Consider the following 20,097-nt stretch of genomic DNA (forward strand, 5'->3'; position numbering starts at 1 on the left):
CAAAGAATGGAACAGTTTCAAGAGGTCCAAAAGAAAACATGTCATCATTTCTCTTGCTCCCTCCCGCCGTAATCATTTCCATTTTTGCCACCTTAATTATGATTTGTTGGGCTAACAGCGCCGTTTCACTCCTTTGACTGCACCTTTTTACACCCTTTTTTTTTTCTTATCAAGGACAGGCACGAGGCGAGCATCTGTTCCTAAGAAGGAGTTAATGACCATTTTAATCAAACCTAATTCAATCTGGCAAGTTGACATGAAAACTAGAGGGCTCAAGGCCCGGTTCCTGTTTTAGTGTTGAAAATCTACCATCTTGTCTAAATCTTTAAACTTATCAATGGCTATGAAGCTTTAAGATTCATCAAGATCGTTCTGTGTTGCTGTAACCTATCCTGATTTGAAAACAGGGGTGGTGATCTTAGACAGACCCCATGGATGCCTTACTCTGAGAAAAAAAAAAAAATACTTGCGGGGTGGGGTCAGTTCGGTTTAACTTCACCAGCAAAGAAATCGGTTCGGTTTGTTCTGTTTGCAGAAGATAAATGGAATTATGGAAGTCGGCTGGGACCAAAAATCGAAATAAATAAAGTTTTAAGGGGAGAGAAATATGACCATATTAAACACGAAGGACTAAAGAGTAAAACAAAACCAACTTTCGTTTCGCCGATTAAATCAAAACTTTATAGTTCTAGGGTTAGGGTTTATCTTTCCCTCGGCGTTCCGTACAAAATGTCGAAGAAGAACGATTTGGCTCGTAGAAAGAGGCAACACGAATTCGAGCTTAAACGTAAATTTTCCTTTCCGTTCTCTCAATCTCTCCATTTATATATCTTTTTGCTTCTTATTGATTCCTTTTTTTTGGTAATATTAGGAGAGAAAGAACAGAAAGAAAAGCAAAAGAAGAAGCTTCAAGCAAAGAAAAACAAGATGAAAGTAAGCTTCTTTCTTTGCTTATAATTAACATATTTGAATTAGAATTAAGGTTTTTAGTTTAATTTTTGGGGGTATTTTTGTGTTTAGGTTGATGGTAAAGACAAGAAAAACAAGAAAGGTGGAAGTGGGTTTCAAGTAGGGAAAAGAAAGGTGAAGACCAAATTGAGCGCATTGGCGAAAGCTAAAGCTGATCAAGCAATGGAACTTGATAAATGAGGTTCATGTTTATATCTTCTTCTTTTTTTCTTTTCTTTTTCTTATGTTGAAATGCTAGTGAATTGTAGTAGTATATTGGGTGCTGAATTTGCAGCTTCGTCTTTTGTAATTCAGATATAGGGAACTTTATGTTTCGTGTTTTTTTTACGAAATCTCGTGTTTGTTTTGATAAATTTGCATCTCGAAGATAAGCAAGGCAAATTTTGGATTTTTCACAGTATATTGTTGTTATGCACTTGTGACTATACCATAGGTTAAGAGGGTGTTGAGCAATATATGTTATGAGGTGAAAATTGCTAATGCTTTCCTTGCCATTCACCTATGATGTTTTGCTTTAAGAGGAGGGATAGTATGCTTCCGACCAATTGAGTGAAAATTTTGACTATAGAATTAGATTTTAAGATAGGTGGATTAAGTTATTAGATTGTTTCTGATCTTTATGTCTGAATGCAAGTGAGGAATCCTAAAAGCTCAGATTCTGAGGCTTTTACTTATTTGTTTGAAACTGTAAGGTTGGTATGAGGATTGGTGCATTTTTGCTATCATTGGTTTTGCATATCCTGTCATCGGAATTAGAATGGTATTATTTTAATCATTCTTTCTCAAGAGAGTCTGTGTGAATCATTTTGACTATAGAATTGGATTTTAAGATAGGTGGATTAAGTTATTAGATTGTTTCTGATCTTTATGTCTGAATGCAAGTGAGGAATCCTAAAAGCTCAGATTCTGAGGCTTTTACTTATTTGTTTGAAACTGTATGGTTGGTATGAGGATTGGTGCATTTTTGCTATCATTGGTTTTGCATATCCTGTCATCGGAATTAGAATGGTATTATTTTAATCATTCTTTCTCAAGAGAGTCTGTGTGAATCCGCTGCCTCAGCTAAATAAGGTGCACAGGATGAAAACTTTTAACGATTTTCCTCTGTGCAAAGTCAATCGTGGAAGCTAAATATAGATTTATCTTTCTAGCAAGAGTTTCTGTCAGAACTTTTGCTGTGATGTGTGATACAGCTAAAAAGAATCGGTATGAGTTCTGTGAGATAGTTAGCACTGACTTGTGGTAAATTGGTTAATTAATTTATTTTGAAGCTCCTAACTGACAAACAAAGTTTGAGAGCCTGATAAATAGAAGGGAAGTGGCATCAGTTTTAGCTGCTGCAACCATAGTTTATTGAGCAAAAAGATTGGGAGTTTTTGTGGGCGGAAGTCTAATGTGCTTATGCTTTTCCTGTGGGTATGTCCCTATTGATTGACTTGTTTTCATGGTTTCTTATTCAATGAAACGTTTTTATTGAAAATCTCTTCATCAGGGAGGATCTTTGTATCATAGAGGACCTGCATAGTATTATAGAGTTTGTGCTTGTCTAGCAAACATTTTTGTTTCTCTGGTTTCAATGAGCTTATGAGTTTTTCATGGTTCAAAGAAGTCATGCCATTGTGTTCCCCATTGTTCTGAATGGAGATTAGAAGGGATAAACGAAGCAGCGGCAGACCCTGGCATGGAGCTGACTGGCATGATGAACTTGCCAGGGCGCGCTTCCTTTGAAGGCTGTCCTCCTTCGAACCCCTTGGAGCTCTTGTGTATGTGAGAATATACTTAGCATAGTGTTAAGGCCCATGTCGGCCTCCAGTCGACCAAAAGAAAAGAAGACAGCAGCATCACGGCTCTTTTAGGCTGTTTTTAGCAAATCCTTGAAATATCGTACAGTACATGAAATCTTTATAATCAAACATTCCCTTCGGCTTTCCGCAGCCTTATCATCCCTCACCGCGTGCCTCTTGAAGAAGCATAGAGCACGCATGACCTTCTGCTCTACTGGAAGAATTCGAACCCATAAGATATCAGACACCCTGACTTCCTTTTTTTTTCCTGAACAAAGACACCCTGACATCGTGCAAGAACTGCATGGGGATTGAATTGATACTGAGCCTACTCTTTGAACAATCAAGTACCAGCTGCAATTAATCTTCGTTGATGGCGCATGCTGCTGGCTTTCATGAGTTCCTGAGCCATAAAAGAGGTGGCGCACCCATACCCGGGCCGGGCCGGTCTTTAAAGTTGTACAGTTCAAACCCTAGGCCTGAGAAGATGAGAAAAAGAGAGAGGAAGATTCCTTTGTATCTGTGATCAAAACAGTCGTTTTCGTATGTGTGGTTATCATTTTCACGGGTTCATCCACTTCAGAACAACGTTAGATGCCTGTGGTTTACATTTATGCAAATGGTAGATTTTATAGCTGGGGACCGTTACATGTCAAAATCCGAAACTCTAATAAACGACTTCACTTATCCACACGAGAAAGTCTTTGATTTTTTTTATTTTTTTTTTGAGAAGAAGATATGATTCTCTCCTGTTTTTTTCCAGAAAAACGGAATAAATTCGGATAAAAATCTAGTTTTTCTCTTTCTGATTCATATATTTTAATTTTACTTTTACACTTAAAAAGGCAGACCCACCCAGAATCCTTTATTTTAACACCAATGTTCCTCCTCGTCCATTGTATTTAATAATTGTTGATGGTTCGAACAGTGACTTCACAGCTTATTCTAGGAAAAGGAACAAGGCAAGGATAGGCAAAGGAACAAATAGAGTTTCGAGGTCAAAACAACACTTGTTTTATTCTTAGAAACGCAGTTACATTTCAACAAATATAGGTTGAGGGTTGATCCACCAACCAACATAATCTTTGCTTTTCAACTCCTGCATCCTTTTCTCTTTTCCCCCCCTCGTATTCACTCTCCACTTTAAGATATTGGATGTCGATGAACGGCATTTTCCTTTTTTCCGATTCACTGATGTCCCTTTTTATTGCAGTAATAATCATCTTCAATTTACATCACCGGCCTCCCCTTTTCAGTAACTGTAACTCCACCAGGTTTGAAATCTTGTGCATGTTCCCATTGCCTTGCGTTTCTTGAGTGACAATTATTTGCAAACAAGGCTGACCAGGTCAAACATCGGTGCAGTATGTGTCTGGATGCTCGACATGGAGGCCTACAGTAGAATAGCTCTCAGCTTTTTGCAATTGCAGGGTGGATTTTGCTGGTGGAAGTCTTGGTACTCGGTCAATTTCTACTATATTAATGTTTCAGCTAAATTTTTCATTGAATCCCTTTTGATGGAACCTGTTTTTCAGGCAGCGATGTGTATACTTTGATAGTGATAATTATCTCGGCATCTTTTACTCTACTCCTAAACCTAAAGGTCAAAATACTCATCAGCACCAAAAGCCATGTCTCATTGCTCAACTAATTTTCGGCAAGTAGGAAAGATTATGTCACAAGAGACTCTAGATTTGGTCATCTATCCCATGTAAACCATTTTTTTCCTTTGGATGTAGGGATAATCCAAGAGTGTATTCTAATGTAAGCATGGAAGCAATCATATTCAATTAGCTGATTCTATGGAAGTAATCATAATCAATTAGCTGACTAAGTACTATCTAGATTTGCTGAGGGAGCAACCCCATCTTGAGAGAGAAGGTCAAACTCAAGACTGATATAAAAAACCCATCTTGGTAGGCCAGTGATCACCAGAGACTCTCTGCCGCTAGCCCCTTGCAGTCCCACTTCATTCAAAGTTGGAAGCATGTTGGGCGGTCATAACTTTTATCAAGAGTCCATTTTATGTGAGGTCAACATCAATAAAAGCATTGGTTTTGAATCTTTTGATGATGAAAAATTGATGTGTTCAAAGGGTAAAACCACAACTATATCCACAACTATCAAGGTTTTTTTTTTTTCCTTGCAACTATTTCCACAATCTTCCTGTCAAGGTTTTTTTTTCTCGATCAACCAATCATTCACAATATTTTCTTCCCATAATTGCATGGCTCCTCAATATATCCTCGTGATTCTGCAATTTCTTGTTGGCCTAAATGAAAACCCTTTACTTCTTCTATACAACCCAATACATTTTCACTGTGAGAATTTGAAGAGAACAATTCCATGATATGAAGCACACGATTTTAGAGAAATTCTTATTTCTATATAAAATGTTGGATTCCATAAAATAAAATAAAATAAAACCCATCTAAGAGTTTGTGGCAACGGGACTCAGATTTTTACTGTTTTTATTTTGTTTTTATTTCTAGCATTAAATAGTTTTATTTATTTGATAAATTAGGATTTAAAATATGAAAAAGACATGAATTTCCAAATGAGATATAGAAGTTATCTATAATCTAATACTCATATTCATCTTAATTCAATAATTTAAATTGTTAATTAAAGTCACAATGTATTATTTATATAGTTTTTTAATATATCCTCAAGTAAAATTTCTTTAAACTTGAACTATAATTATTTGATCATCTATTATATTAAATAATATTTTCAATTTAATAATTTAATTATATGTGATATTAAAATATAATATAATATATATAATTTTTTAATATATGTATAAAGGAAGAACAAGATAGTCTCTGCTTGGCTCCGTTCTCAAGTACCAACAAATATCCCCAGCTAATAAAAAATTGCAAAGAGAATTCTAAGCTCCAGCCCTTTAATGTTCTTGATTCCATGTATGGCCCAGAAAATAAATCCCACAGCCTCGTACCCTTTATATTACATTATTTCAATATAATATAAGCTTTCTCTTGTTTGCATTCTGCATTGAAAAGAATGCAAGCATTTTAGTAATCTGTCGAGTGCAAAATTATCTTGGTTTTTTTATCAAGTCAACCTTGACCTGTCAACAAATATATATATATATATATATATATATATATATATATATATATATATATATATATTAACCGGAAAAAAGAATTATTTAGGAAATCTAGGAGAACTTGCTCGAAAACTGTTCTTGACAAATAGCCTAGCCCCGTAGCTATTATGGTTACAGAATCGACCTATTTTAATCTCAAATTCCATTTTTTAAGTTTCAAGATTACACCTTTTCATAATTTAATTTAAGTAAATAAAAAAACTCATCCAAAAATACAAAAATATATATATATATTTTTAACTTCAATATATTAAAACAATTCAAAAATATTTAAAAAAATTACTTTTAAAAAAAATCAAGATTTTATGAAATTAATAACAATTCTGTATCTCATTGACAACTTATGCGTGAAGGCACAACATCTTCATCGAAAATTCGAAGTAGCCTTTTTTTTTTTTTTGCTTCTATATGAAGAAAAAATACCATTGAGTGAAAGAAGTAGTAAAATCATATTTACTGATAATTAAATTAGATTAGATTGATGCTTTATTATGAACTGATGGGTGACAGTGGATTAGGTACGTGCTATGTGGGGTGGGGTTATCAGCACACCTCATTTAGATATTTTGGATATGGGCGACGACGGAGCTCAATTAGTGGTAACAGAGAAAAGTCACGTGCAAACAAAGTTTACGCTCTTGCTTCTGGTCCCATACCTATTTATGTGAGCTCAAGCACTCTACTCGATTCACTGGCGCGTAGACTACACCACCGCAGTCGATGTTTGGCATCATGCAGAGAAAAAGGCTTTTAAATTAAGAATCAAACGTGAGGCATCATTAGCATGGTGGGTGGTCAACCAATGCTTCAAATTAAAAAATAATAATAATAATTGCTTTTTTTTTTATGCATATTCAATCTACTGTTTCAGAATTTGGAGTCTCGTGAAGTTAATGTATAAAGAATACAAGGATTTTAGAATTTTGACATAATTTTTATTTTTATTCTATAAATTTCGAAGGTACTTGTATGTATCTTTATGTTTTAAAGCTTGTTTTATATAAAATATATATTCTAAAAATTATTTATTATTCCACAACTATTTTTAGTTTAGTTAATGTTTATTTCGGTAAGGAATAGAGAAAAAAAACGTTAATGTTTATCTCATTTAGTTTGATCTCCGCATAACTCAATCCAAACCTAGTTTTTCTAGGGATTTATAATCAGATCCTGTTTTTTTTTATTTCAAAAATATTTTTGAAAAAAATTAAAATTTTTTATTTTTTTATTTTAAATTAATATTTTTTAGTGTTTTCAAATTATTTTGATGTGTTGATGTTAAAAATAATTTTTAAAAATAAAAAATTATTATTTTAATATATTTTTAATAAAAATTATTTTGAAAAGTAAACCAAAGTTTAAGTTTTTTTTTTAATATAAGAAAAAACAAAAGAAAAGGGGGGAAGTGGTGTCTCACGCTCCAATGTCTGCGAATTGGAAAGGAAGTTCTGGCACACCAGTTGCTAGTGCTACACATGCACAGCCAGAAGTATTCATAATTTTGATAGAAGATATTCAGTATTATCCAAGAACAACCATTTTTTCTGTTCAAAGTTTTTGTTTGTTTCTCTAACTCTATTAAAACCAAGAAAGCAAATCATCATCACTCAACAAGAGAGAGAGATACAGAGATGATAAAGCTTTTTTTGGATAAAGCTTTTTTATTTATTAGAACTTAGAACAGAGAGAGAGAGAGAGAGAGAGAGAGAGAGGTCTGTCATAGAAATGTGCGTTCTGATAAGGACTTGTGTTAAAGAGAGCTAGGAATAATTACTTCTTCCTTCACACACTCATTCTTATGCCCTTTCTTTCTTTCTTTGTGTACATTATCAGTCCTGAACAAAACTGCTCGACCTTTAATGTCTCTCCTCGTATGTTTTTTCTCAAAACTTTCCACTGCAGAGTTGAAAAGTGTTCGACTTTTAACACCGTTCATTATTTTGAGTTATTGTTTTTGTCCTTGTTAGTTTTCAACTTCTTGGTCTGGGAGAGAAAAAGGGTTGTCTTTACATTTTCAAATTCTGGGCTTTGAGTCGTTTAGACAGTGGCATTGACTTGAGGCAAATCTTGTGTTGGTTTTGGGGTTTGGCTTCATCTTTAAGGTTTTTTTTAGTAATGGTTTGGTGAGATTGTGGACCTGTTTATCTTCAAAATGAAGGGTTTTTTTTTAATATATATTTTCGATGTTGTTTCTTGTTTGGTTTGGTAAGCTGTAAAAATTAGCTAGCATTTTTGTCTTATCTTTTAAGTTCCTAGATTCTCAGATTTCAATTTCTTTTCCTTCCCCTTCTTGTTGCTTAAGATTCTTAGCTTTTCCATTTATTTAGCCTTTTTTATTTATTTAATTTTGCTGTTTACAATCTCTTCCTTTTTTAAGTTTCTTTAAACCTTGGAGTTCTTTTCTTTGCTTTTTTATGCACTTCTGGCTTGTTAGATTCTCATCTCTTGAGAAAATGTTGCTTTTGTAGTTTTGCCCAGCTTGAATTGAAGTACATTTTTTTTTTTTGGAATGTGAGCTGTATGATCCAGTACTCTCTATAGCACTTGTCCCCATCATTTGCCTCGAAGGCATACCGTGTAGAAAAGTTCCCTTCTTCGCTGTTCATACTAAGGTTTCTCACTAAAATTCAAAGAAGATAGGAGAAATCTATTTTTGCAAATAATTGAATATCAGGTTCAATTTTCTCGGGAGCGAGACTAGCAAGTAGTACATGCATGGATCGAAGGGATGCTATGGCGATTTCGGGCTCTGCCTCATTTTATATGCACAGAGGGATAACTAGTTCTGGTGGTATGAATGTTTCATCTAACATAAACACTTTATCTAACACAAATGTAGCATTTCAACCAAATATTGGAGCCAATACCATGGGATCGACATTACCAATGGAGCATCCAGTAGCAATTTCACCCCATGGAGTCAATGTGGGTGTGCCATCTACAATGCCACCCTCCGGTGAACCTGTAAAAAGAAAAAGGGGAAGGCCCCGAAAATATGGACCTGATGGGGCTGTGTCATTGGCACTGTCTTCCTCATTGTCTACTCATCCAGGGACAATAACCCCATCCCAGAAGCGGGGTAGAGGGCGGCCACCAGGGACTGGGAGGAAGCAACAATTAGCTTCCCTTGGTAAGATTTCTTTGTAAAAGTTGCTCTTTGTGTTTCGTTTAGATGGACTTGGATGAATTGATGCTGGATTTTACTGAAAAGGTTATTGCCTTGTGTAAGGCATTGTGTCGACATGCTTTAGGTGAAATATTACCGCTTTGTGTAAGGGATCATGTTGCATGCTTTAATTAAAAAAATTTCAAGCATCATAATGCATCTTCTGTACTGTGAGTGATCTTCTTTTTAATCTAAAATAGTTGACCAAATTGCTTGTCATTCATCCGAGATGAATCATAGGTTCTTACTTAAGGAGAAGATTCTGTCATTACAATTCAAACATGCCAGGAAGTGCACAAAATCTTGAATGCTTCTCTTTCATATACTTAGAGGTGAAATTGCACGAGTAGAATTTAAAAACTGTTAGATGCATCCATTGACATTCTAACCTAGATCAAGTAGGGATAAACAGAGCCAAAAATAGGTTAATTTAATTTAGAATGATGGGCTATTAACTTGGTATTCAGAAACAAAAAGAAAAAAGAAAAGAAAGAAAAAGAAAAAGAAATGATTAGTTAGTAATGCAACCTTTAGTCAACTGTAAAGCGCATAATATAAGCAGCTAACACAGGTTAGATCAATAAACAAGTCTCCAAGTTAACCATTAATATGGATGAAGCTTCAAGGAAAAGCCATAGCAGCAGTTGATAAAGCATCCTGGATTGCAAAATTATGTTCTTGATGAAAAATTATGACCTAATTTATAGTGTTCGAAGGTGCTGAAAATTCCACATGCAGCAGCGTTTGCTATACGTGTTTATGTACATATGGGCGCGCGCACATAACAAAAAATACATGTATCTATATGCTTGTATTTAATTGTTTATGTATCTTTGATATGGGTATCTAGAGGTGTTCAATTCCTGGATAATTTTAAAATCCTTTCATACGCTAACTGTCTAAGAGTGATCCTATTAAAATGAGACCCAAGTATTGGTGGATTTATCAGAGATCTATAATTTGAACTTAAGTTTGTTTTTTCTGCTCTTGTCCTTGCGGTATTTGAATGATGCAAACTGTAATTGTTTTGCTAGGTGAGTGGCTGTCTGGTTCGGCTGGGATGGGTTTTACTCCACATATCATCACTATTGCAGTAGGAGAAGTATGCTGTTTCTTATTTAATAATCTATTTTTTTTGTCTACCCTGTAACATTTATTTGAAAAGAGCCAAAAGCTATAGCAACACACTGTTCCCTCAATAATTATTCTGGTCAACCTATGATGTGGCTGGATGGAGCAGGGTTGATGCAATATATTAACTCGTGTTATAAAATCTTCACTAGCAAATAGGACGCACCAAGTACTCTGATGATACTACAGCTGCCTATTTATTGTGTTCTAAGAGAGAATTTGAGAAGGATGAAGCAGGAGCATGCAGATGACATTGGTGTGCAACAAAATTCAGATGAAAATATAGATGAAAAAGAAATAAAAAGGATCTACTCTTGGCTGGTCTGATATCATTTGATCGCTTGATGACTAGTATCTATGTCATTTATTCTTTCTCTGATGGCTATTGTCTATATCATTTAGTCTTTATCTGGTGCAACATAATGCACATACTCAAGAACAATCTCTACATGGAAAAAAGAAAACAATAACGCCTGATTTGTTGTTTATCTTACCCCAGCATGCTTGCTTCATCAGTGTCCTTTGATATTTTGGTTCTATTGGCATTTGTTTCTTTTCTATTGAAAATGCAAACTTCTTCTGCAGGACATTGCAACAAAAATAATGTCATTCTCACAGCAGGGTCCAAGAGCTGTATGCATCTTGTCAGCAAATGGTGCTGTTTCTACCGTGACTCTACGTCAGCCATCAACCTCTGGAGGCACTGTCACATATGAGGTCTGATTTCTTAATCTTTAGATGTGTGAGCTTTATACCTGGAGGTCGAGCTTCAAGAATATGCTCACATCCATAGAAGCTTGTGACTAAAGGTGTTATCCTAATTGACACATGTTGTTTGACCCAAGCATATGCCTCGGGCATTTATGGATCCCCTCTTCTCAATGACTGATACAAGGAGTTGTTTGAATTTAGGAAAGGTTAATCTGACTTATTTGATTTTGACTAATAAGTGGTTTTGCTTCTAGAACTTGTTAAATGCTCACTCTGCACAAGTATTTGTTGGTTGTTTAGGGATTTAGACTCTATGATAGCTGGATACTTTTTTATTTTTTGCTAGTGAATTTTTGAGACCATTCTGGCATTAAGTGATCAATGTATTGTTCCCCGCCCTCCAAATCCAACATATACAGATAGGGACGTAGATTGACAATAAAACTCTCATCTTGTAACTACTCAACTAGATGTGTAGAACTGTCACCCTTATTTTAGGCCTTTGCTTTGAGATATCTGGTTGTTCTCTTTCTCTATCTTTTGCGGATCTTATCAACTGAATCCCTTTTTTGTTTGTTTCTGTAGGGACGTTTTGAGATTTTATGCTTGTCAGGCTCTTACCTGCTCACTAATGATGGTGGCTCTTGCAATCGATCTGGTGGTTTGAGTGTCTCCCTTGCTAGTCCTGATGGTCGTGTTATCGGTGGAGGAGTTGGTGGAGTGCTTATTGCAGCAAGCCCTGTTCAGGTAACGTTTTGCTTGTTCTGGCTTTCTAGTATACGTGCTTTGCACTCAAAACTGCAATCCTTAAATTGCTCATAAAACTTATCAATGGTGAGATATTAAATGGATTTAGTGCCATTTTGATATAAATGTGAAAGTTTTATCAACAGGCATTCAATAATCGTACAGAAGTAGATCTACTTTGTTAATAAAGTTTCAGTTCAAATTAATTTCATTGTCCATGGTAGAACGAGGCAGGGAATGTTTCTCCTTGACTGTCTGTTGCAAATTAGCCTTTGCTTTGTGCTTGATAGTTAGGCATTATGTTTATGCCATGAGTTCATGATAAAATCAGGCATGATTTATGTCGTGATGTAAATGCTTTACTTATTTGATGTGATTCCAGGTGATAGTCGGGAGTTTCTTGTGGGGTGGTGGTTCAAAGACAAAGAACAAGAAAGTGGGAGGTCCAGAAGGAGCCAGAGACTCAGACCATCAGACAGTTGAGAATCCATTAACTCCAACTAGTGTTCAACCAAGTCAAAATCTTACTCCAACCTCCTCTATGGGCGTCTGGCCTGGTTCACGGCCAGTGGATATGCGTAACACCCATGTTGACATTGATCTGATGCGTGGATAAAGATTCTGTTGATTATTCTGTGAGCAATGTATATAATTTGCTGTTTCAGCACAGCTTGAATATAATCTTCTGAAGTCCGATGATGAAGATTGAGGACATCTGATTCTGCACTTGACATTTCTCGCTTCATTTACTTATGATTGACCATGGGTCGAACACTCGAACTCATTGAATGTAGCTTAATGACATTGTAGTTCCACGTTTTAGTGTTGTTGTTTCAACTTATCTGTTTTTCTGGAGGTAAAATCTTTTTTCTATCCTGCAGGGCACTTAGGCTTAGTGATTCTTCATATCTTGGTAACGTCACTCTTTCTGTTGTTATTGGGCTAGCATGCCATTGTCATGTACAAATCAGCAGATTGCTTTTTTATCCATCCCTCAATTTTTCCACAGAATTAGAAATGCAGCTTTGTTCTGGTTATAATCTTTCAGTTCTTTTCTTTATGTGATTTATAGGCCGTGGTCATAGAGAGACACAAGTGATATAACATTTGAATTTCTTCTTCTTCCTTTCCTTTTTCTTCATTGACAAGGACAAGAGCAAGAGCAGAAAAAAACAAGCGCATATAAGCAACCAACGTGCAAATAGGCACAAAACAAACAACAATAAAGAAATTGAAGTAGAAAATGTTAGCGATTCTCAAGCTTCTCCCCGTTTCCATGCAAATTTCTCTTCTTATTCATAGAATTTCAATCAACTATCGTTGAACACATTATTTGTTACCTTGAAAATTTCCTGTTAATTGACCCACAAGAAAAACAATCGTGCAAGATTTTGTAAAACCAAAAGACATTGTTAAAAAACTAAAACCTGTGGCGTGAATCAAGCATCAGACCAGGTAATATCTAAACCACCCCAGTCATCACTAGGCACACCCAAGGCTACCCAGACAGCCTTTGAAGCATCAACAATGTTGTTATCACATGGAGGTTGATAATCATGGGCTTCATCGCAACCTCTCATGGAGTCACACTCATCCACCACCATGGCCTTCACTTTGCGTCCGTTACCGCTAATGGTGATGTTGTTGAGACACCTACCTTTCTTGTGAAACCAACCGGTCGAGAGTGCCACAATTGGTATGTCATCAGAATGGAATTTTTTGTCACATTCAGATGGACCTCCGCCATCTCCATTCTTCTCGAAGCTGTTGAGAGTGAGATATGCCTTGGTATGATGAGTGACTGGTGGTGAACAATTGAAGGTTGAGTAAAGCTCGCCTTCGGCGCAGCAAACAGAGTCGTTCTCTTTGTTGCATTTTTTTGGAGGTGGTTTTTTGCCTCTAATTTTGCCACTAGGCTTGCAAGCCTTGGCTTCAATCTCCCAGAAAGAATTTGTAACAAAGAGCACGAGTAACATAATTATGTACAGTGCCAAGCTGAAATTCTTCATTTTGTCCTCAATCTTTGGCACTTGATGCATAAAGCGAATGATGGAGGCTATATATAGAGATTGCCTTAAGTGATAAACAATATGCAGAAGTAATAGACTTCGACAATGAGCTTCGTAATAAACAATCCATGGCTGGCATAATGGATTTCTCCTTTTTAAATTACTGGTGACAGGGCCGTTTTTACAAGGTGACTAAAAACAGATTGACAACATAGCAATGGCTCGACAAGTAATGTTTGTAGAACATGTACTCGAGCAGAAACAACGATGCCACCAATGTAATCTTCTTTATTAATTAATAATAGGAAAAAAGTATCCAAGTGAACCTATAAGTCGTTTGATTCTTGTAATGATCGCATCACGTCAACATGTCCATGTACTAGGTAGCTTTATCAAGTAGATTCCAATGCTGAATATTCTGCGCTTGTGTATGGACAGAGTTGTAGATATGAAATAGCAGGGTAGCATCTTGGTTTAATCACTGCTGAGAAATGCTAAACATTACTGCTAATAAGATTTATACCTTCAATATTGAAGTGAATAGATATGACATTAATTAGCGTGATTCACTACAGAAAATCTGCAAGGCCACAAACTTCCATGTACTTAAACAGCAATAATACTAGGGATGATATTTTTGTTCATAGGAAAATGATATGAAAACTAAGCATGATCAGTCCATGTAATTTCAAGCCAACCCCAATTATCTTCCGGCACGCCCAAAGCTTTCCACACCGCCTTTGAAGCATCAACAATGTTGTTATCACATGGCGGCTGATAATCATGGACTTCATCACATCCCATAGTCGAGTCGCACTCGTCGACAACCATGGCTGCAACACTGCGTCCGTTTGCTGTTATGGTGATGTTGTTATGGCACCTACTCTTATGATTAAACCATCCAGTTGATAATGCAATAACTGGTGTATCATCAGAATGGTACTGCTTGTCACATTCTGATGGACCACCACCATCACCACCTGCCTCAAAACTGTTCAGAGTGAGGAAGGCTTTGGTGTGGCTAGTCACCTGTGGTGAACATTTATAAGTTGTGTAGTACTTGCCGTCTTCACAACAATCTGAATCATTTTCTTGGTTGCATTGGTTGGGAGGTGGCTTCCTGCCCCTAATTTGGCCACTTGGACGGCATTGCTGAGCTTCAATGTCTAAAGAGTATGTTAAAAGGAGAACGATTAGGAGAAGAACAGAATTCTTCATGCTAAAAACCTTCATTCTCCTCAACTAATTCTGCCTGGCCCCTATTAGTTGTTTTGCTTATTGTGTTCGACGTAGGATAGGATTTCCCCGTCAGTATTTATAACAATGAGCTGATCCCATTATTGTCAGAATATTATAGAATGACCAGGCACGTCTGTTTTCCTTATCGTTTGAATTTTGATGGTTAAAATGGCATTGTGCTACTTTGGGTTTTCCAGCAAAATCAAAATAAAGGCATCAGAATTAAGCGTGCCGGCATTCAACGTCTGCCTGACGGACCAAAAAGGGGCACCATCAGAATAATTGTCGCTTGTTTTTGTGTGGTTGTTTTATGCAGACTGTTTTAATAATCTTTTCTGATGAAATTCAATAGTATTTTAATGTTGCAATAACACGACTCTGCGCACATATCGAGGATCATAAATTTCATTAGGTGTAGTAATTTTATTTTTAAAAAGAAAATTATTTTTAATTTAATGATATGATAATAAAAATACTTATAAATTTAAGCACCGATTAAATACCATGATTTTTGTTTGAGACTGAAATAACCTCATAGAAAGCAAATCGAAACAAGTTACGAAGACAATTCAAAATCAATCAAATATTGAATGATTAAATTGAAAAATAAAAGGGTAAAAAAGATTTAATCAAAAGAAAAAACAAATTAAAAGATGGGATTTAAAAAAAAAGACAAAAAAAAAGTTCGACCTAGGCGATCAATCTTGAAACCTCTCGACCTAATTCCTTACTTGATTGAGGTTAAAAATTAGCATTTTTGACGTGACCTAATCAACTTGGTTGGTCCAAAAATAACACAAATGATCGTTAGAAAGTGTGGTTTGTTTGTTTTTTTTAATGAAAATAAAACTTTTTTTTAATATTGAGATAATAATATATTAGATCGATCTAAGTTTTATGGTTTAACTCGTCAAACCCATGATACTGACCATAGACTCCATTGAGTTTAATTTTTTTCTAACTATCTCTAATTCAATGAAATGATAAAAAAAAAAATGTGTGCTTACAAAAATTAAACATCAACTAAATATAAAGATTTTTATTTGAAACTGTAATAATATTATAAAAAACAAAATAAAATAAATTGTGAAAATTAATTTAAGATTAATGTAATATTTAATGACAAAATTTTAATAAAAAGAAGCTAAAAATTCATTTGAGGAAACGAAAAAAAACTAAAAAGAGAAAAAAAAAAAAAAAAACAGCTCCTTCACTGTTCATATAAACAGTGTTTATACTTCAGATCATTTTCAATTCAGTTTGATGAGGTAATTAATCGATCTTCAAGTTCAAACCTGACATAATAATCTCAGCATAATTATGGTGCCATACCTTATATTCAACTTTCCTTCGGTAAATTTCTGACAAATTTTGATTAAATAGACTAGAATTTCCCATTAACCTTTTCTCGATCTACATTGGATTTCGACTGAAATCTCACTGACGTACGTGTGTAATTTGTTAGCCTAAGATAATAATGCGCGGCTTGTTACTTCAACGAAAATTTCTGTAGTTAATTGATCTGCCTGAAAGCATGATATCTTGTAAGCAAATGTGACTTCAGCATGGAAGTTTCCACAAACTTTCTCATGTCCTCCCCCCTCTGTCTCGTGAGGGGAAGCTGATAGCTGATTCGTTTGAGAATTCAGAGGCTGTCACAGCGTAGTCATTAAATGCCTGTATAATCAGTAGTCTGGTCAAGCTAACAGTTCTTTTATTCAAATAAAAACAGAGTCACATTTTCATAATTAGGATTTTATGGATAAAGATAAGCATAATATTACAACCCTTTTCTTGCTTTAACACACAATGTACTGGTTACATGGTATAGGGCATGCATCAACCAGATGCCACAAAAAAATGAGAAAGCCACCGGTATCGGATCAGGCATCAGACCAGTAAATATTCATTTCACCCCAGTTGCTTTCAGGAACCCCCAATGCTTTCCAAACAGCTTTCGAAGCATCCACGATGTTGTTAGGACAAGGAGGCTGATAATCATGGTCAGAATCACATCCCATTGTAGAGTCGCATTCGTCAACTACCATGGCCTTAACACTCTTTCCATTACCGTGGATATTTATGTAGTTTAAGCATCTCTTCCCGTTGCTATACCATCCAGTTGAAAGCGCCACCACAGGTGTGTCGTCGGAGTGGTATTGATTGTCACACTCTGATGGTGCACCTCCATCCCCACCCTTCTGAAAGCTGTTCAGGGTAAGGGTTGCTTTTGTGCTGCCGGACACCGGCGGTGAACATTTGTAGGTTGTGTAGTACTTGCCGTTTTTGCAACAGTCCGAATCATTCTCTTGGTTGCATTGGTCCGGAGGAGGATTCGTTCCCCTGATTCGGCCGCTTGGATGGCATTGCTGAGCTTCAATGTGTAGAGTATAGGTTAAGACTAGAATGGCTAGGATTAAAACAGAGTTTTTCATGCTAAAAGCCTTCATTCTCTCACTCTTCTGTATATCTGTTACTGCCTTAAATGAGTTTGCTGGACAGGATATCCTAGCCTGCATTTATAGCAATGACCTTATGAAATTTACCACGTTACTCTTGAAATATTACAAAATGACCAGCTACACTGTTTTCCCTTCCGAGTTTTCTTCGTAACTTGGTTTTGTTAATAAAAACAATATAAAGGCATCAGAATTGTGGAAGCACGCAGCGTCTGCCTCAGGATACTATCAACAGGATTGTCCTGTCCTGATATAGTGTGAACTAATATTCCACTTTCAATTATTTACTCCCTTTAATGTGTTTATTATATATGACAGCTGTCTTCATCTTTTTTGATAAACTGCTGAAAGGCATCGTATTCGATATGCAGGTAGGAACGATTCATGCTCAGTCGCATCACCGTGTCTCGTGGCAACGAAAATCTCAAAAGGTCATCTTGTCACATCTGCATCATAAATCCATGATCGATACTTTGTCTGCTTGAATAATTTTAGACCATTTCGTTTAGTGCCTCAGACTACCGGCTTTAAAATATTTATCTTTGAACTTGGAAAGGCACTTTTTACACGAAATATATCTTTAAACTGTGTTTACTATATGTTGGATTATCTTAATGCAATCATAAGCTGAAATAAATTTTCTGGTAGTGGCAATATACCCTGAGTTGCTACCGGAAATTTTTCAACGGCTTCTGTAATCTTTGAGCCTAATTTATGGTACTAGAGAAGCTTTAAATCTATAGTCTCTCTGGTTTTCCATGTTTTTAGAATTCTCATTTATGAAAAACATTAAAAATTATGTCATCTGATATCCAGTGGGTGCTTTTCCTGTCCATGATCCTCATTTCCAAGTGATTGAAACCAAATGCTGTCACGCCCTTTTGGCTTGTTAGTTTCAATTGAAGCTTGAGTTTTTTTTAGAATCTATCTCAACTCATAGCAAAACCACTAATAAGTTCGAAGCTTCTGCTGCGGTGAGTTCTTTGCTTTTTCTTAGTTGCATCATGCATGGTCTTTCTGAAAATGTTGGTATTTCTGACTTGATTAAAAATAACAGCTGCGATATATGGCCACTTAATGGCAGAATCATTAGGACTAAAAAGCTTTTTCAAGAAAAGAATCTTCATATTTCATGGAGGATCATATAGGCTGAATGCAGGCCATCTAATTGGATTGAACCTGACAATTTTTTTGGAGAATAGTTTTTGTTCCCATTAAATCAAAATGTTATGGAATCACATCTTCATAATATAGATTCACAAACATAATCTTGCAACTCCTTCTAGCTCCACTAGACGTTTAAACAGAAAATATAATCTAGAGTGTGCATCGAACAGATACAAGTACAACAAGACTACACATATGATAGATCATGCATCGGACCATTATATTTCCATTTCACCCCAGTCAATTCCAGGCATTCCCAGGGCCTTTCAAACTGCTTTTGAGGCTTCTACGATGTTGTTATTGCAACGAGGCTGGTAATGATGGTCAGAATCACATCTCATTGTAGAGTCACACTCATCAACCATCATGGCCTCAAGGCCCTTAACCATCTTTCCATTACCATGGATATCTATGAAGTTCAAGTATCTATTCCCATGGTTGTACCATCCAGTCGAAAGTGCCACCACGGGTGTATTATCCGAGTGATATTGGCTATCACATTCTGACGGTGCACCACCATCTCCACCTTTCTCAAAGCTGTTCAGTGCGAGGGTTGCTTTTGTGTGGCTGGACACCGGTGGTGAACACATGTAAGCAATTAATGACGATATCAATTACTTTTCTTAATTGAACTTTAGTAAATAATTAACTATTTAAATTCAATCAAAACAATTTTAATGAAAGGTATAATGGGAATATAGATGAATACAAGCCCTTTTTTATCCTCGCAAAAATTTAAACTTTTTGTTCTGTTTACGTAAGATATTAGATGTCTCTAAAATCTAACAAACCTAATCAATTAAAACTTTATAGATGAGGAAATAGCTGCTGAAGTTGATAGCATAATCGAAAAGATCAGTTGAAGACAGTACAATTAAACAGGCGAGTTTAAAGACATGAGGCTATTTATGTTACGGCACACTAGCCTTGTTCTTGAATTCATGGATGGGTTTCTGTCTTTGATCTATGACAATGACTTGGGAATTTTAGAAACTCTAGCAAACCTAAATGAAAGTACATCTGGGCTAGATAAATTTTGTATGGGACAGAGTTTACTCCTGTTAGGGCAAAGCTTGATGCAGTGGGTTTCTACTTTGAAATGAATCTCAGACAGCCAAAAATAGTGTGCCGCATTTGAGTGATTCCAGCTCTAAGAAAATGCTGTCTTGTCCTAAAAGGACTGGACGAGAAAGGGATCAAACTCGCCGCACTGCATGATAATACGAAGTTTCAGAGCACAGCATTTTGGGGGATTGTGATTGAGCACCTAATAATTTGATTCTATCAAATGGAACTATATTAAACTAAATGGTGCTGTTGCATTGCTGAAGAGTGGAGAGATGCCTCAAAGGCAGTTTGGAAGGCCTTGGGAGTGCCTGAAACCAACTGGGGTTAGATGGACATATAATTCCTGATCCAACATGATTGATTCATGCTTGGTGTTCTGAAATATAGCATCCTATCTGTAAAAAGTTCTCAAAGACTAGAAGAGTTAGGTGACAGATGGTTGCAGCAATGCAGTTTACGAGCCTATTCTTTTCTTAGTTCTGTTTCAGGTGTATTGGGTGATCAAGGATTTCAA

At 35.9% G+C, this 20,097-nt stretch overlaps 3 protein-coding genes and 1 pseudogene across 3 annotated transcripts; 2 read left to right on the forward strand and 2 right to left on the reverse strand.

Moving 5' to 3' along the window:
• The first annotated feature begins 562 nt into the window (after positions 1 to 562).
• Positions 563 to 1,369, forward strand: LOC133682456 (uncharacterized). Its single transcript, XM_062105797.1, has 3 exons — positions 563 to 787; positions 872 to 933; positions 1,021 to 1,369. The coding sequence occupies exons 1-3, from the start codon at positions 730 to 732 to the stop codon at positions 1,147 to 1,149; spliced, it is 249 nt and encodes an 82-aa protein (XP_061961781.1). The 5' UTR covers positions 563 to 729; the 3' UTR covers positions 1,150 to 1,369.
• Positions 1,370 to 7,416: 6,047 nt separating this feature from the next.
• Positions 7,417 to 12,482, forward strand: LOC133682546 (AT-hook motif nuclear-localized protein 9-like). The gene is made up of 5 exons (XM_062105923.1): positions 7,417 to 9,016; positions 10,087 to 10,154; positions 10,769 to 10,900; positions 11,480 to 11,641; positions 12,024 to 12,482. Exons 1-5 carry the CDS (start codon positions 8,602 to 8,604, stop codon positions 12,255 to 12,257), a joined length of 1,011 nt encoding a protein of 336 aa, XP_061961907.1. The 5' UTR covers positions 7,417 to 8,601; the 3' UTR covers positions 12,258 to 12,482.
• Positions 12,483 to 13,080: 598 nt separating this feature from the next.
• LOC133681638 (putative ripening-related protein 1) lies at positions 13,081 to 14,886 on the reverse strand. The gene is made up of 2 exons (XM_062104731.1): positions 14,320 to 14,886; positions 13,081 to 13,566 (listed from the first exon to the last, which is right to left on the reverse strand). Exons 1-2 carry the CDS (start codon positions 14,881 to 14,883, stop codon positions 13,081 to 13,083), a joined length of 1,050 nt encoding a protein of 349 aa, XP_061960715.1. The 5' UTR covers positions 14,884 to 14,886.
• A 1,886-nt stretch (positions 14,887 to 16,772) lies between these two features.
• Positions 16,773 to 19,146, reverse strand: LOC133681800 (putative ripening-related protein 1; annotated as a pseudogene).
• Positions 19,147 to 20,097: the final 951 nt, after the last annotated feature.

The sequence above is a fragment of the Populus nigra genome, chromosome 2 (assembly GCF_951802175.1).
Source record: "Populus nigra chromosome 2, ddPopNigr1.1, whole genome shotgun sequence".
In the NCBI taxonomy this organism is placed as follows: Eukaryota; Viridiplantae; Streptophyta; class Magnoliopsida; order Malpighiales; family Salicaceae; genus Populus; species Populus nigra.